We start from the raw sequence: 17899 nt of genomic DNA on the forward strand, positions 1-17899 counted from the left end.
AAGGCAAATATGCTGTGGGAGAGAAATTAAATTTACCAGTAATATGTTCACCAAATATATACCTGATATGTCAATATGATGCTAGTGTCTAATATTCATTTATTCAATTGTATTGATTACATGCTTACTGTGTGCAAAGCACTGTAATAAGTGATTGGGAGAGTACAATATAACACAAACAGACACGTTCCCTGCCCACAATGAGCTCACATTAGAAGTAGCATGGCCTAGTGGAAAGAGGATCCTCTGGGAGTCAGAGGATCTGGGTTCTAATCCCAGCTCTGTTATTAATCTGTTGAAGAATCTTGGACAAGTCACAACTCTCTGTGCCTCAGTTTTCTCATCTGCAAAATGGGGATTAAATTCCTGTTCTCCCACCTACTGAGACTGTGAGCCCCATATGGGACCTGATTATCTTGTATCTACCCCAGCACTTAGAAAGTACATAATAATGATAATAATAATAATGATAATGGTATTTGTTAAGCGCTTACTATGTGCAAAGCACTGTTCTAAGCCCTGGGGAGGTTACAAGGTGATCAGGTTATCCCGCAGGATAACCAAGAATTACCATGATAACCAAGATAATCAAGAATTACCATGATTAATTTGCTGTCCTTTGATGTTGATACTAAAAGTGGATATTGGAATCTTCTCATTGTATTAAATCCATAAAGTTTCCAAACATAGACACCCAAATGCTATTTGATGATTACAATGTTTGTCTTTAAACTCTGAGAACTAGACATGAGTACAGCACTTATGTACATATCTATATATTATTAATTCCTGTCTTCCCCTCTAGACTGTAAACACACTGTAGGCAGGGAACATGACTACCAACTCTATTGTAGCTTCACACATAGTATGTCCTTGAACAGTTTTTGACACATTGTAAGTGATTAACAAATACCATTAAAAAACTGTCCTCAATAAATAGCATTGACTGATAGATTGAATTTTTCCCAAATCGAAAAAAGATTTGAAACTAAGCTTCATTTCAATCCCAAAATTAAAAGTCTCCTCATAATTATTTTGCAATTCCAAGTTTGGGATAAAACATTCAAAAATCTCAGATATCCAGTACCACAAAATTTCCACCCCAGATACTGTAAATTCAGGTAAACATGCATTCCTTCAGAGGCTATTTTAGGGCTAACTATTAAGCAAATCATTGTAAAAATCATCAGGACACAGGCATTTGACCTGGCCCCTAATATTTGTATTGCCCCATGGATTTCCCAATGCCCCACTGTCTCTTCTAGACATCTCCCTTTCCTTCCTTCTACTGCTTTCCTGTATTAACAGACTAAGAGAACATAAGCACCACCAAGCAGATTCCAATGGAATCTTAAACAGCAAATGAGCTGAATGGAAAGGCAGAGTAAATTCAATTCCTCTTTAAGACTAGTGCGCAGTATTCATTTGGCTAGCCTAAGTATCTTTTAGGTCCAGAACCACTGCTGACCTTTGCAATTGGTAAATTCAGTGTCTTAAATAAAGAATTTGAGGTTCCCTGCTTAGTAAATGTCACAATAAGAGAAGCAATGTATGATTTTCAGATGTCTTTGGTATGCATTTTCACGTGTCATGTTCATGAATTTCTTCTGGAAGTAATAGAACTAAATAAAGTAGGATTACATCATCCATGAATTTTCTCTTCAGAGTCTACAACATCACTGTTTGATGTCCTGGCTGAAAGAACAGCAAAATTAAAAGAGGGGAAAGTGATAAATGAATGGGTGATTTGCTGCTCAAAAACCTGTCGGGGACAAAAAAAAAAAAACCCAAAACAGATATCTTCTTGACACCTGATTGATATATATTTATACCGTCAGTATACAGAAATGATTTTGGTTTCCTATGGCTATATTTAGACCATTTCCAAGAACACTTCAAATTAAAAATATATGTTTTCATTGGAGGGGAGCAAACAGAGATATTGCAGACATCCTTTCCTCAGCTTGGCTCATAAAAGAAAGCATCAGTGCTTTGTTTGAACTGTCAACTGACATAGTTATTCCCCATCCTGCATCCCTTTCATATTTATTTTTGGTATTATATACAATTTTAATCCTCATATACTAACTGCTTTGTTGGAGTAGAGTTTATATGCATCTCTGCAAAATGGAATTAGAAAAGAGCATTTTGGAATAAAAGTTCCTAGAGAACGGAAATCTTTGAAATTCAAACACGTGTAGATCAAAAATGTAAATAAACATTCTATGTGGTAGAAGGCAAGCCAAAGAAGCTGAAATACTTGATGACTCCAAAGCGTTGTGTTTTATCTTACAATCCAGTGGATGTCACTGTTGTTCCACATAAATGCTGCTTTAAAGAATATCTAGTCAGTTGACTCACCGAAGTGTATTAAAAAATGATTTATGCTCTTTGGAAATGTCTTATGTCAACATCTTTGCAAATCATAAATTCTTTTTTAAATGCCCTGTACACAGTTTCTTTAAGTGTTGGTTCGAAGCTTGCAGCAGTAGTGATTTATTAAGCTCTGTAGTTTATACATTCGTTAATAGCAAACGGTAGGCTATTATTTAAAACATATCATGCATCTGAGTAATCAAGGTAACGTTTTTTTGAAAAGTAATCAGAGACATTAATATGCGCTGAATCAGTCTCTGCTGGATTGTTCATACGATAGGCCTCGTAAATGGCCATCACTTCCATATGTGATATTTTCAGATAGTCTACATAAGACTGATTTTTGTTCTCTATTAATCAATTCTGCAGATACTTTACAAGTCATAGCAGACTGACTTACAATTGCTTGTCTCCAGAGATATGCATGGAACAACTTTGGAGAGATAGAAAACATTAATCAATTTTCTTAGTTAAATAAAGACTGAGCAACATATGCTCAGGAAAATAATTAATGTTCATGAGTTTTTTACAGGTTACTAATAATTTTAATAGCTTTGTTTTAAAGGGTGAAGATAGAGAAAACAAAATGTTGTCACCTGGATATGTGAAATTATTCATTAGAGACTTTTAAGCCTTTTAAATATTATGTGAATACATTTATTCATAACGTGAATAATATGCTGAATGTGCATTGATTGTGGGATAAATATCCAGTGACAGATGTCTACTGCCTACTTTCTATTCAGGTAGTTTTGTGGTTTGTAATGGATTCCCTTCACCCACACAATTAGATTAAAAACTGTAATTGACCATGCATCAACCTGGATTTTCCTATATAGAGGATTTGATCTGGGGCCTCATCTAGTTTTCCCTGTAGTCAAAATTAAGAAAACACCTGTATGATGTTATCATCCTCAAGCATATTCATAACCCATCCAGTGCTATGCTACATTTCAGACACAAAATTTGCTTCATATTTAGGATATATTTAATGACTATCTGAACATTTTCCACACCTGAGGCACCAATGTTCAAAAGTAGGAAAAATTCATACAAGTGTAATATGCTTCTTCTAAATGCATTACTGTCTCTCAAAAATGAGGCACAGGTCAAGTCAGAGAATATAAATGTGCTTCACCACCTGTAACGGTGAATTTGGCTCTTTCAAGTACCTTTAGCACAAATATAAGCCGGCCTAACTCGAAGATTTTAATCTATAGATGTTTCCATCTTAACTGACATTTCATAAGAATTGTAAAATTACAATTTTAGTGGGAAAAAAAAACAATCCAAGTAGGATCAATAGTCCAGTTCATAGCACTGTGGATGAAGCACCTGCAGTATAAGCTCGGAATTTTAAATAGTTCAGCATTAATGGATCGATAATAAAAATATTACAGGGTTATATACACTAGAATAATGGTTAGTTTCTAAGTTACAACAAAGACAAATGTAGTTTCCTTGGAAAAAAGTACGTGTATTATTTCTAGACTTATTTCTTCAATACTAGATTTCATAAGTGATTTACCTTCATTTTCCCCCAAGTTTGGGGAAAAAAAATCCAAACTGCATAGGAATACACTGATAAAATAGCCATTTCCTTTTCCTTCTTTGCTGCAGTGAAACTGCTTAGAGGATGTGGGTAAAGCTGTGTGCCACATTGTCACATTAACCCGAACCAGCTAGATGCTGAAATTACTAGAGTACTGCAATCAATAAACTTTTTTCCCCATGGCATGAGGATCATGCATCTGAATTAGAAATGGCCATCAGGTTTGTCCACAACCATGTTGGTGAGTGACTTCACATTAGAAAGGAATCACTATGAATTTTTATCTTGTCAGAAGATTGTGATCAACATTAAATGATATGATTTGAATTTTTTCAACAAGATTGATCTTCAGAAAATGACTAGTTTTCCTTGAAACTGCTGTTTGAAAATGAGTCCACTGAAGCATTTGCAAAGCACAATAGTGATCCACAAATGAGAGCCAGACAAATCCCAAACTGGGAAACAGAGTGGTATGAATGATTATATTAACTGCACTAAGGTTTTCGGTAAGAGAAATTTTAATAAGCCCCCAAACTCAACGTTTGCATCACCTTTTAGTATACCCAGTTTTGAATTCCTCTAATGGTACCAAGAAGGGATTTGGGCTATTGAATGAGTTGCAAGTCTTTTGACTATGGTATCTTTCCTGAAAGGCCACTGAATATCAAAAGGGATCTACAGTGAAACCTTTTGTGTGAAATGGCACAAACAGGTTTCAGTGCAGAGGCATCTGTTCTGAAACTTGGTAATTTTACACACCACAGTATTTTGCAGCTCTCTATTTCCTTTGTTAACCCTTCATTTCTCACATTTGCCATATCGCACTGAACTCCTACCCTGGCATAGTTCAAGAGCCCGCTTTCCGTCTTAGCCCCGTGTTTTGATAATTCTTGGCCCTTTGATTTTGTAATCAAACATCATTCAAAAATTCTTCCTAGCTTAAGTCGAATCCTAACATTGAATGAGGCTATAGTGCTGGATTGATTTGCAATATTCTTAATTGAGCAGTGCAACTGCAAAACATCATTCAGAATTACAGTTTTGACCCAGGCAGAAGGACAGTGACTGCATTGTGGGCAATCCCCTAATGAATGAAGTTTTATCTCGAGACAAGGGAGACTTTAATGCAATCAATAAAAGGGGGAGTGGACAATAGGCATTGTGTCTAACCAGAGCTCACGCATCCCATGGAATGCGGTATTTAGATTTCAGTGAGGTTCTCACATAGAGGAGCCAAGTGACCTATATTATGAATGTACTAAAAGTGGGATGGAAGGACCAATACCAGTGAGGAGAAACTGGAAAACAAAAGACACGTTCCCCTTATAGTCGCCAGAGTTCAATAAAGCACTACTTATCGCCCAGCTGTAAAAGCTCTCTGAGCATAAGGGTTCATACCTCGCATTCCCTGGAGCCTGATTTGCTATACGAGCAGGGTCCCGTCCCATTCAGCAACATCTCGCTGGTTTCAGTGTTGGTGGGTTTATAATCTACATAAAATTCCTGGGTGCTGGGAGTCATTTGCTTCAGTGACTGCCTTTTCTTTTTCCTGTGCCTTCTCATGAGGGAGCGCTGCTGCAGCTGCTTCATGCTCGCAGGGTAACGCTTCCATGACACGTAGATCACCAGCAGGATCACAAGCACAGACAAGAAAAGGGCCACGCTCCCAGCTATGATTTTGTGAAAAGAGATACGCTCCGGATCATGATCCATTTCCGAGCTCGGCTCCGTGGCTGCGACCGTAGGGGCGAGGGGGGGCTTGCTCTCATGCTTGGGCCTGGGGAGTTTGGGTTTGAACGTAGGCTTCGGGAGAGTCCTTGCTAGCTCGAACCTCTCCGTGGTACTTTTGCCACAGATGCTGTAGTTTTTCACGGCATCGATCACGTTGATTCCTTGCAGTTCTTTGGGGCTGGCACAGATGATCGTGTTTTCCCTCAGCCCTTTAAAACTTTTCAGCCAGTTTACCAGGGAGCAAATGTTTCTGCTGCATTCCCATATATTTCCTGCCAGACTGATGTCATTGAGGGATATCCAGGAGTCCAAGATTTCTTGACCAATGAACGTCAGCTTGTTGGAATCCAGGTTGAGGCGCTGTAGATTGGGGACACACTGGAAAACACTGGGTCCACTGAAAGCTTCTATTTCATTGCCGGATAAATCGAGCCTTTGTAATGAGCTCCAGGTCCAGGACATGGTCTGTCCGATCACGCTGATTTTATTCCACTGTAAATAAAGGTTCTGCAGGCTGACCAGTCTTGGGAACAGAGCCAGGTTGAGCTTGGAAAACTGATTGTGCTCCAGGTGAAGTTCTTTGAGCCTGATCATACCAGCGAAGACATTCCTGGCTAAACTTCGGATGCGGTTATATCCCAGGTCCAGTAGTTCCAGGTTGCGACAGTCTTGGAAAATTCTCACAGGAATGGTTCTCAGGGAATTAGACCGCAAGTGTAAACTCAGCAGCTTTCTCAAGCCCCGAAACTGTTCAGATCCCAGAGAGTGCAGCTGATTATAGGATAGATCCAAGTTCCGTAAATTTGTCACAGGTCTGAAGGTATTGTTAAGAAAATAGGAGATTCTATTGGAACTCAGAATCAACTCTTTTAGTCTGCGTATTCCATTAAAAGCATTTTCGTCAATATTGCTGATATGGTTATGGTCAAGGTACAGCCAGGTGAGCTGGTTGAGACCTTTAAACTGATTATATTTAAGTTTTTGAAGGCTGTTATATCGGAGGGACAAACCTAAACAACCAGCAGATATACTTGAGGGTATCTCCTGTAATTTTTGAGATTCACAATAAACCATTTTGCCTTCACACCTACAGCCCTTAGGGCATCCTCGTTCAGCAGAAGAAAGCATTGTCAGTAATACAGTAGGGGCTATTACCAGTGCTACAGCTGATCCGCTCAGTAGCCTAATTACATTGAAACCTGGAAATAAAAACAACTTAGAAAAGTTATCCCCCCAAAAAATCATTTCATGTATCTTTTCAATTAAGCCAAAATCAATGCTCAATTTAAAACTAATCCAAATCAGAATAAGTCCATTTAACATTTAGCACATTATCTAGTTTATATATAATTTTAAAAATAGACTTTACAGATGTTTCAAATAGTTAAGTAATGATTTGACCGGCCGACAATTACATTTTAGACATAGAGCCAAGCAAGGTAGTCTCTACGGCATTTAAGCCGGAATTTACGTACGGACTACGGAGGTATCTTTAAAGAGAGAATAAAATGACAAAACATACCCATCCTTTGTGTTGTTCAAAGGTCGTCCTTAGGTCCTTTGCTTCTGCTTAGGGTGCCAGTAGCATGACAGCCCCTGTCAGAGGCACTGTGGTGAGTCAGGGCTTGCTGACACCCAGGAAGAAAAATGGGACCCCTTGGGAGATGGACCGATTTTGGAACATTATTCTTTGCCAGCCACGCAGAACACTCCAAGAATAAATAAATCCCCTCACCGCATTCGCAGCACAATGTCAGATTCTTCCTAGGTGATAGGATCTTCATGGATGTTACGGTTTTGCATCTTTCCAGTTGGAAAAAAGCTGGCTTTGGAAATTGCTCCTTTTAATAAAGCTGGATGTTCTCTCCAACAAATATCTTGCTATCTGAATTCACACATCCGGACTCCGTAGCCCAACAGTTCTCCCAGTTGGCCCCCGAATGGGCTAGGAAGCTGCTTTGGAGCCCAGAAGGGGGAATAGCCTTGTGGAATGAACGGGCTCTGTTCACTTCTGCATACTGTCATTCTGAAAGCTCCTCTGACTGTTGCTTTGGTTTCACTGAATGCAGTCTTATGTAAAAATGCCCCCAGTGGTGGAGAATATTTTGGGCATGGGCAGCAGTGTTTCTCTTTTATCTTGCAAATAAGGAAGCTCTCTGCTGAGAAATGAAGGCTTATTCTGGTGGTTAAAGAGCAACCGAGTGGTCAGTTGCAGAACTAGCTAGCATCAACCTTTGGAATTTTAAAGCCTGACTTGCCTTTTCTGGAAAAGCTTCTGTTGAATCTTTCCAGCTCAACGCGTGCTGCTCAGACTTTTGCAGAAAGCTTGACCTGAAGTTCACAGAAAACAGGCTCTGTTTTTCCCAAGTTGGGATCCCCTCGAATGCCGTTCGGGAAAGGAAGTATCTGGCTTTTCAGGGGAAAACGCTAAATGCTTAGCTTTTTGAACCGAGTTGCTAGCTAAGAGGTTCATAAGATTTGGGTCAGGTGGGGTGGCAGTCCCTGAATTCTGCTGTAATCGCCCCATGGGGGGAGAAAGAGGGAACAGGAGAATATGCCATTGATTTGGATTGAGGGAAAGGTTTGGCCACTAAAGGGCTGATTTGCTTGAAACCCCCCCCTCACCAAACAAATCATTGTAACCAAAAACCGCTGCCTTTCATAGTTGTGTTACAGACAGAAGGAAGATGAAGCAATCTTGTGATACATCAGTTGCCTTCTTCTTCCCTCCTTGCATCCTTGGATTTAGCCTGATTCATCCCTATCAATTAATTAATCGATGGTATTTATTGAGTGTTTACTGTGTGCAGAGCACTGTACTATTAAGTATCTCTGCCACATGTCTGCTGTGTGACCTTGGGCAAGTCACTTCACTTCTCTGAGCCTCAGTGACCTCATCTGTAAAATGGGGATTAAGACTGTGAGCCCCACGTGGGACAACTTGATCACCTTGTATCCCCCCCCAGCGCTTAGAACAGTGCTTTGCACGTAGTAAGCACTTAACAAATGCCATCATTATTATTATTATTATTATTATTATTATTATTATCTGGTATAGTGAAATACAATGGAGTTGGTAGACAAGTTCCCTGCCCACAAGGAGTTTACAGTGTAGAAGTGGAGCATTCAGTCTAACCCATAGAACACTGAGAAGACTGCAACCCACAGTTGTGGTGCTCTGGGAGCTGGAATCCATTTAGGTCGGGCCACCACGGCCTCTCTGAGTCTACAGAAGCAAAATCCAAATCCCTTTGCGGGAGGATAGGGATTGGAATCCAGAGCCACTCTGTTCTATCTCCCCAGAGACTGTTCAATGCAAGGGGAGGTGGCATACTTGAATCCACTGGGGTCAATCACTTTCAAGGCAGGCCCTCTCCTTCACTTCCTTCCTGAAGGAATCCTGAGGAAGGATAGTGCCAACCTGAGCCCTGATTTCCCAGTTTAGGAAAGTAACAGCAGCCACAAGTTGTAGTATTTCTATTGCTGTCAGCCTTGAAATCTTTTCAAACTGACACTGGGCCCTTCAATCAATCGTATTTATTGAGCGCTTACTCTGAGCACAGCATTGTACTAAGCACTTAGAAAGTACAATTCGGCAACAGATAGAGACCATCTCCCTACCCAACAGTGGGCTCACAGTCTAGAAGGGGGAGACAGACAACAAAACAAAACAATAACATAAATAAAATCAAAATAGATAAATAGAATTATAGATATCTACACATCATTAATAAAATAGAATAATGAATATGTACAAATATACACAAGTGCTTTGGGGCAGAGAAGGGGGTATTGCAGAGGGAGGGAGTCGGGACAATGGGGAGGGGAGGAGGAGCAGAGGAAAAAGGAAGGCCTCCTGGAGGAGGTGAGCTCTCAGTAGGGCTTTGAAGGGGGGAAGGGAGCAAGTTTGGCGGTTGTAAGGAGGGAGGGCATTCCAGGGCAGAGGTAGAAGGTCATGGGTTCTAATCTTGACGCCACCACTTGTCTGCTGTGTGACCTTGGGCAAGTCACTTCATATCTCTGTGCTTCAGTGGCCTCACCAATCCGACTGGCTTCCCCAAGTTTCCTGAAGATAGTCCCACGTCAGAGGAGTTTCAAGGAGTGAAAGACAGGGCTTGTATCTAGAGGTGGTATTCCAAGAAAATATGGCATTTATACACTTTTCCTCGGTGATCATCACACATTTCTAGGCCTGGTATCCTTCTGAGTGGCCCTCTACTAGGCATTTCCCTCAAGAGACACAAAACTACAGTATTTATTGAGCACCTACTGCGTGAAGGGTACTGTATTTAGCACTTGGGAGAGTTCAAACAGTGATACTTTTTTGTTGAAGGGAAGTTTGTTCCCCTGGAAAGGAAGCACTTGCACTGTGCTACTTTCCCTATCTGTAATTTATTTTAATGTCTGTCTTCCCCTGTAAACTTGGTATGGGCAGGGGAACATATCCACCAACTCTGATGTATCTCCCAAGGGCTTAGTATAGTGCTCTGCATACAGTAAGTGTTCAGTAAATACCATTGATTGATTGACTGAATGGCTTGTTAACTCTCATTTGAAAAGTTGGTTCCCTCGGTTGTTTTCACCTCAAAAGTACTGAGGTGTTTAATAGTAAAAATTAATGACTGTAGCATCAGGCCCCAAGAACTGTTACCAATTAATTAACATTAATGGATATGCAGTTAGCATGAAACCAAATGTAAAAAGCACAGTCCTATCTAAAAGAACTTACTTAATAAAAACATGATAGGAATCTTTAGGAAATCCTTTTGAAAGTTTTCCCCTTTCCAACGTTCACTCTTGTAAGCTGATTATGTCCAATTTGCTTTCAAAGGAAGTACATTTAGAGTGCATTAGGTACTCAACAACATTGTTTTGCACTTAAACCTCATATTGTAGTAACCACAAACTACCTGGCAGGTGCCCCTAGCCCTTCCCACCCCAACTGAAGCAAAACCATTAAACAAACATAAAAGTGTCAGAAATTGTTTAGTATTCATTTTCTTTTAAAATGTTCTGTAGCTTAAAAAGATCAATTTTTATGTGTTTTTATTTAAACAAATGTATTCCAACAATGAATTTCTAATACTAAATTTAGTATGGCGTGAAATCACACAGGCAAATTCTACTTTTAGAAATTAGGAATATTCAGAAGGAATGGTGTTTGTGAAAGAGCTGGAAAAATTGCAGACTGTTTGGACTGGTTCTGAACTTGACTTTTGGATATTCTCTGCTTTGATGCCGATTTCCCTTCCATTTCCATTGATTTTAGGAGACATCGACATAAGACATCAGGTTTTACAATGTGCGGATAGCTAAAATAATGGCTCTACTTAAAACAGACCAAATTAAATTATCAGTTAAATGAAAGTCCTGGAGCGATATGTGATTTTGGGCAGTTGGGGCAGTTTGAAGCAGAGGATCTTATTCGATTCCTTGAAGGTAACAAATCTGAATTCCTCTCCTCTTTCCTGAGTGGAATTCCCATCATTGAATATAGTGTCAGATGTCAGAATAAGATGACCAATGCAGTCCTAGAATGCAGTCAGCTTCCAGGTCATTTGGCAGGCAGAAATTAGGAGAGAAGGATGTCTCCTTTTGAGGAACAGATTCCTAAAGATTAGGATGCTAGGAGGCAGGTTTGAAAACAGAAGGAAGCATCTGGCATCTTATTTTGTTAGTACGTTTGGTTTTGTTCTCTGTCTCCCCCTTTTAGACTGTGAGCCCACTGTTGGGTAGGGACTGTCTCTATATGTTGCCAATTTGTACTTCCCAAGCGCTTAGTACAGTGCTTTGCACATAGTAAGCGCTCAATAAATACGATTGATGATGATGGTGGGACAAATCTATTAAGCTACAAATATCTAAACTCAGTTGTTAATAGTGTGGACAGGAACCTGATTCCTTCATTGTTTTAGCTCAAAACCTCACGTGCATATTCTGACACAATAATAGTGGATGTTTATGTCATTTTTGGTAGTTAGCTGTCAGTGCTTAATTTTGTTTTGATTTTTAGTTAGTTCTTGAATTTTCTTATGCTGATGGTAACGCCAGATTTACAGATAAATTAGCCACCAGTAAACTATACACTTATGTAAACGTTTCAGTTGAAGGTAACCAATTCACAAGCGTTTCATTTAGAATAAATGACAAAAGGAAACACTTGCATTGATCTATGTAACTTCCAAAGTAAAATTTGTAATATTTCAAATAATTAAAAAAATTCTAGTTTCTCACTCTGCAAGAGGGAGTTTTAGCACAATCTTCTACAATTGATTAGTTCAATGTCTTTCAAGGCTCAAAAATTACATTGCTGATGGTGGTATATTTGGGGGAACACAATGGTGTTTAGGAAGTGTTATCTCCAACTACGTGCCTCTGCCTGAATACAACTCGAAGTGGTGTTATGTTTGTATGTGCATGGTGGTGAGCAGAAGGTATAAAGGATGTAAAAATAATAATAATTGTTGTACTTGTTATGCACTTACTATGTGCCAAGCACTGTTCTAAGCACTGGGGTAGATTCAAATTAGTCAGGTTGGACACAGTCCCTGTCCCACATAGGGCTCACACTCTTAATCCCCATTTTACAGATGAGGTAACTGAGGCCCAGAAAGTGAAGTGACTTGCTCAAGGTCACACAGCAGACATGTGACAGAGCAGGGATTAGACCTCATGACCTTCTTACTCCCAGGCCTGTGCTCTATCCACTAAGCCATGCTGCTTATCCTGTGATTCAGGGAACTAGATCAACACCTGTTCAGTCACTTGATATTGCTAAGTTCACAGGGGACATTACTGGAATTGATTTAAAAATTAGATACATGTCTGGGTAAATCCAGGGTTCCCAGCCATAGAGAAAGTTGGACAGGGCAATTACTCTAAAGATTTTTAGTTTTGTCTGAAACTTGATTCTCCATTAACATCTTTCAGTCTCCAGAAGGATGAACTAGTCTGTTGATTTATTTTATTTCCTTTGTCTATCATGTTTTTAATAATGCTCTGCCTAGCTACAATTCTTGGGCAGCACTGAGCTGTTTGCTGCATATGAACATGAATGGCTAAGGGAGTTTGCCAGGTACCTCAGCTGTCTTCGGGCAAATTTTAAAGCACCTTGCTAATTATGGAACACAATCAATAATTATCTGTATATCTTCCTGAGGATGTGTCCCAAGTTAGCAAATGGAAGTGCCTATAAAACTAATTTAGGTATATTCAATCAATCAATCCTGGCTCTGCCACTTGCCTGCTGTGTGACCTTGGTCAAGTCACTTAACTTCTCTGTGTTACAGTTTCCTCAACTGTAGGGATTCAACACCTGTTCTCCCTCCTACTTGACTATGACCCTAGTGTGGGACAAGGACTGTATCAGTCCTGATTAACAGTGCTTAGAATAGTGCCTGACACATAGTAAGAGCTTAACAAACAGCATAAAAATATCAAGAATATTTATTGAGCTTCTACTGTATGCACTGTACTGTACCAAGCTTTTGGAAAGGTGCAAAAGAATAGTAGACATTATACATACTCAAAGGTGTTTACAATCTAGGATAGGAGAAAGACACTGAAGTAAATTACAGATAGAAGAAAGTAATCAATCAATCTATCATATTTATTGAGCATTTACTGTGTGCAGAGTACTGTACAAAGCACCTGGGAGAATAATAATAATAATAATGTTGCTATTTGTTAAACGCTTACTATGTGCAAAGCACTGTTCTAAGCTCTGGGGTAGATGCAAGGTAATCAGGTTGTCCCACGTGGGGCTCACAGTCTTAATCCCCATTTTACAGGTGAGGGAACTGAGGCCCAGAGAAGTTAAGTGACTTGCCCAAAGTCACACAGCTGACAAGTGATGCAGCCGGGATTTGAACCCATGACCTCTGACTCCAAAGCCCGGGCTCTTTCCACTGAGCCACGCTGCTTCTATACAGTATACAGAATACAGTATAAGACAATTTGTAGACATGTTCCCTTCCCACAAATAATCAATCAATCAATCATATTTATTGAGCGCTTACTGTGTGCAGAGCACTGTACTAAGCGCTTGGGAAGTACAAGTTGGCAACATATAGAAACAGTCCCTACCCAACAGTGGGCTCACGGTCTAAAAGGGGGAGACAGAGAACAAAACCAAACATAGTAACAAAATAAAATAAATACAATAAATAAATAAATAAATAAATAAATAAATAAATAAATAAATAGGTAAAATAAATAAATAAATAAATAGAGTAATAAATATGTACAAACATATATACATATGTACAGGTGCTGTGGGGAAGGAAAGGAGGTAAGATGGGGGGATGGAGAGGGGGACGAGGGGGAGAGGAAGGAAGGGGCTGAGTCTGGGAAGGCCTCCTGGAGGAGGTGAGCTCTCAGTAGGGCCTTGAAGGGAGGAAGAGAGCTAGCTTGGCAGATGGGCAGAGGGAGGGCATTCCAGGCCCGGGGGATGACGTGGGCCGGGGGTCGATGGCGGGACAGGCGAGAACGAGGTACGGTGAGGAGATTAGCGGCGGAGGAGCGGAGGGTGCGGGCTGGGCTGGAGAAGGAGAGAAGGGAGGTGAGGTAGGAGGGGGCCAGGGGATGGACAGCCTTGAAGCCCAGGGTGAGGAGTTTCTGCCTGATGCGCAGATTGATTGGTAGCCACTGGAGTGTAAGAGAGTAAGTACGTTCTGTAGGGCATTTTGAATGTTGAATTGTGTAGGTGGCATGAAAGTGAGGATATAAGAATTGGGAGGCATAAGGTCGGGAAATGAAAACATGATAGGGAAGGCCTCCTGGAGGAGATGTGACTTGTGAAGAGCTTTGAAGATATCAAATCAGAAGAGTTTCCCAGATAATGAAAATTCAATTGTATTTATTGAGCCCTTACTGTTTGCAGGGTACCCTATTGAGTGCTTTGGAGAATAGAATATAGCAGAGTTAGTAGATAAGCCCACAAGGAGCTTAGAGTCTAGAGGGCAAACAGACATTAAAATGAATCACAGAGCAAGGGTGACGTAGAAGGGAGAGGAAGTCGGGGAAATGAGGGTTCTGATGGTTTTCAGGAGTCTTATTCCTTCAATCCTGTATGTAGTGTAAGTTGAATAAGGATGAATCTAATATTCAATAGTGATCTACACCCTTGGTGAAGAGGAAGACATCAAACAAGACCTCTTCAATTTTGATTGTTGAGGAAGATCTTATCCCACCATGCCCTCCATGTTAGAGGTCTTGGCCAATATACCACGAGAGCTGGGAACTCTGGAATTTTCTTCACTCCAACTCTGGTAATGATTTCATTAAAGGTTGATTTGAAAAACATCTCTTCTAATACTGGTAGGTTAACTCCTCCTAACTGAATACAGTCTTCAGTGGTGAAAGGTGGTTAAGGAGATCATTAATGATGCCGTTGGTTGAAGATTCTCCTCTGGTCTGTGATGTGAGTGTAGTTCTCTCTACTGTCTTTGTGTGGGTCCAGAAACACTCTCAGGGGTTAAATAGATGTCCTGGATTTTGTTTTGGTCTGAATAGCTTGGTTATCTTCAGCCTTGATGATTGTTCATTCTGCTAAACATCTTTTATCAGAGCCATGGGAATCTACAAAGAGTTAACCAAGCAGAGCTTCTATTGCAGCAGGTAGCTCTTTGTAGCAACACCTGTCTTTCTGTTGCCAACTAGCAGGGTCTACAATTTAATGGCTACCTGAAAAAATGTCTTGTAGAAAAACTTTTTCACTGTTGGTGGCAGATGGATTTCTTACTCTGAGTGACTTTCAAATTGTTGAAAATTTTCATACAATTGTCTTTGTCTTCAGTAATGTTATATTTCCCCTCTCAGGGTCACACTTGGAGAGTTTCCAGTACTCTACCAGTCTCGACTATGGGAGGGAGAGTCAAGCAGAGGCATGCCCCTTCCATTCTTAGCTTGGGCAGTAGCTAGCGAATGAAAGGCAATCTGCTACAAATCAAAACTCAAAACTCACCGATGTTGGCCAGCAGCAGCATGGGAAAGAGTCAAGGGCAGAGACTTGATTTTACTGTGCAGAAGGCGGCAATGGTAAACCTCTTCCATATTTTTAGCCAGAAAACTCTATGGATACACTACCAGACTGACTGCAGATGGAGAGCGGGGCATTCTAGGAGAGATGTGTCCATGGTGTTGTTATGGGTCGGAAATGACTCAACAGCATAAGACAAGACAAGACAATGTTATATTTAGTTATCTAGATGGTATGGATGCCACTTTGAATTAAAATGATTTTTGTCTTTAATGAAAATGAAAGCTTGGAATGTACTCCATGACAGCCAGTCCTGTATTTAGCACCTTATATAGCTGCATTAATAGGTCTATCAGTCAATAATATTTATTGAGCACCTACTGGCTTCACAGTACTGTACTAACACTTGGGAGAATGTTAAAGGATAAAGTTAGTACACATTTTTCTTGCTTTCAAGGAGTTTACAATTTAAAAGGAAAGTCAGACATGAAATTACTGTATAGCTAAGAAGAAGAAAAAGGGGTTTTCACTATTGGACAGCAATTAGGCAACTGGTTGCTTCTGCTTGGATCTTAGAGTATGCTAAAAATGTCTTTCTCCTATTTCTCAATTAATCATTCAATCAATGGTATTGGTTGAGTGCTTATTGTGGCACAGTACTATAGTAAACACTTTGGAAAGAACAATGCAGCCAAGTTGGTAGATGTGTTCCCTGCCCCTAAAGAGGTAACTAAAATACTATGGTAGGTATTGGCCTAGTGGTAGGATCATGAGTCAGAGGACCTGGGTTCTAATCCTGACCCTGCCAGCTGCTTGTTGTATGACCTTGGGCAAGTCACTTAACATCTCTGTGCCTCACTTTCCTCAACTTTAAAATGGAGATTAAGTCCTACTGCCTCCTATTTAGACTGTGAACCCCATTTGGAACAGGGACTATGTTCACCCTGATGAGGCTCTTAACAAAGACCTTAAAGCAAACAAAACAAAACAAACAATGAAGGTTTGGTTCATTCAGTGAGTATGAGGAAGCCATTAACTCTTGGATTTTGACCTCTGTATAGTTTGTTGCTTCCACATTTCAACATTACTAATTTTGCTACATCAGAATCCACCTTGTCAGATCCTGGCATTGCTGTAAAAATGATCTGGATCTTTATAGAATTATTATTTTATTTACTTGGTGTCTGTGTGAAAAAAACCTTTATCAGGCCCAGATTGTTATATTCTGATTTTAAAGTTTATGCTGCTTATCAGGCTCCTCTGTAAGCAAGTTTGGTATATTTTTATGATCTTTAGTCACTGTAGCCAGACTATTGGATTGTGTTTTTCAATGATAGTTTTACAGCATTTTATGCAGTACTCATTCACTTGTGTGCTCAAGTCTCCTTCCACACAAATCCAGGCAAACAGGATTCGCTTCCCCAACCAGCAGGTGGGGACAGACAATAAAAATCTTGGTTTTATTACATATGCACATTTTCAGGTTTGCTGAACCTTCTACTTCCAATATCTTTGTAGTTCCGAACATTTACCTCCACATGATTAAGGATTTGGAAGTCCAGAAAATCTGGAAAAAAACCTAACACCCAAAAAGCAGCACAGTTGTTTTCCTGCTATTGACATTTTAGTCCTTACTGGTATTCATGACTTTCAGTAGTTTTCCTCTTATGTTTGGGTTCTACTTCAATTTTCATAATTTGCTTTGCTGAAAAAAAAAATGAAGTAAGTCGTTTTTCAAATACCTCTATTTTCAGTTTTCACTTGAGCTGCAAGTAGATAATGATAATAACAAATAGCAATTGTTTGTATTTTTATAGCACCTTAATTTTTACAAATTACTTTCATATTAGTTACCTCATTTTGCCAGGACAGCATATCATCTTCATTGTACCGAAAAAGAAATTGAGACACAAAGAGGTTAAGTGACTTTTCCAAGATCTCACACAACAGGGAGGGCTGGCTTCAGACATTCAGCAGGCCTGAGATGGGGAAAATCATATCCCCCTGCACAAGCACCTCTACATCACATAATGATGTCCCACATCCCATTTTGCAAGAGAACATTTCTCCCAGGACTGTCCTCCCTCCTCAGTCACCCCTTGATAGCCCTGGGCAGTTTAGTTTGAAACCCCAGTTTTTTCTGGGCTAATGGATCACTTCCATCCCTTCACCATCTTTATGAAGGTCAGGGCCACCACCCCAGCCACTTGACAAGTTAAGGTGATGGCCAACCTCATTTCCCATCCATAGACAGCCCTGAC

At 40.0% G+C, this 17899-nt stretch overlaps 2 protein-coding genes and 1 non-coding gene across 3 annotated transcripts in view; 2 read left to right on the forward strand and 1 right to left on the reverse strand.

Moving 5' to 3' along the window:
- The window catches only part of LRRTM3 (leucine rich repeat transmembrane neuronal 3), a 186900-nt gene extending 179247 nt beyond the window's left edge, over positions 1-7653 (reverse strand). Inside the window, exons 1-2 of the mRNA XM_038743932.1 lie at positions 7182-7653; positions 5327-6858 (exon numbers count right to left, since the gene is read on the reverse strand). Of these exons, the coding sequence (XP_038599860.1) occupies positions 5327-6858; positions 7182-7185 (1536 nt within the window). The 5' untranslated portion in view covers positions 7186-7653. The remainder of the gene's footprint in view (positions 1-5326; positions 6859-7181) is intronic.
- Positions 1-17899, forward strand: part of CTNNA3 (catenin alpha 3) — a 1398597-nt gene that overhangs the window by 564827 nt on the left and 815871 nt on the right. The window lies entirely within an intron of this gene.
- LOC119926211 lies at positions 15469-15606 on the forward strand. The gene has a single exon (XR_005450106.1). It is a non-coding gene; the product is annotated as a small nucleolar RNA SNORA7 (small nucleolar RNA).

Source organism: Tachyglossus aculeatus, chromosome 3 (assembly GCF_015852505.1).
Source record: "Tachyglossus aculeatus isolate mTacAcu1 chromosome 3, mTacAcu1.pri, whole genome shotgun sequence".
NCBI classification, from domain to species: Eukaryota; Metazoa; Chordata; class Mammalia; order Monotremata; family Tachyglossidae; genus Tachyglossus; species Tachyglossus aculeatus.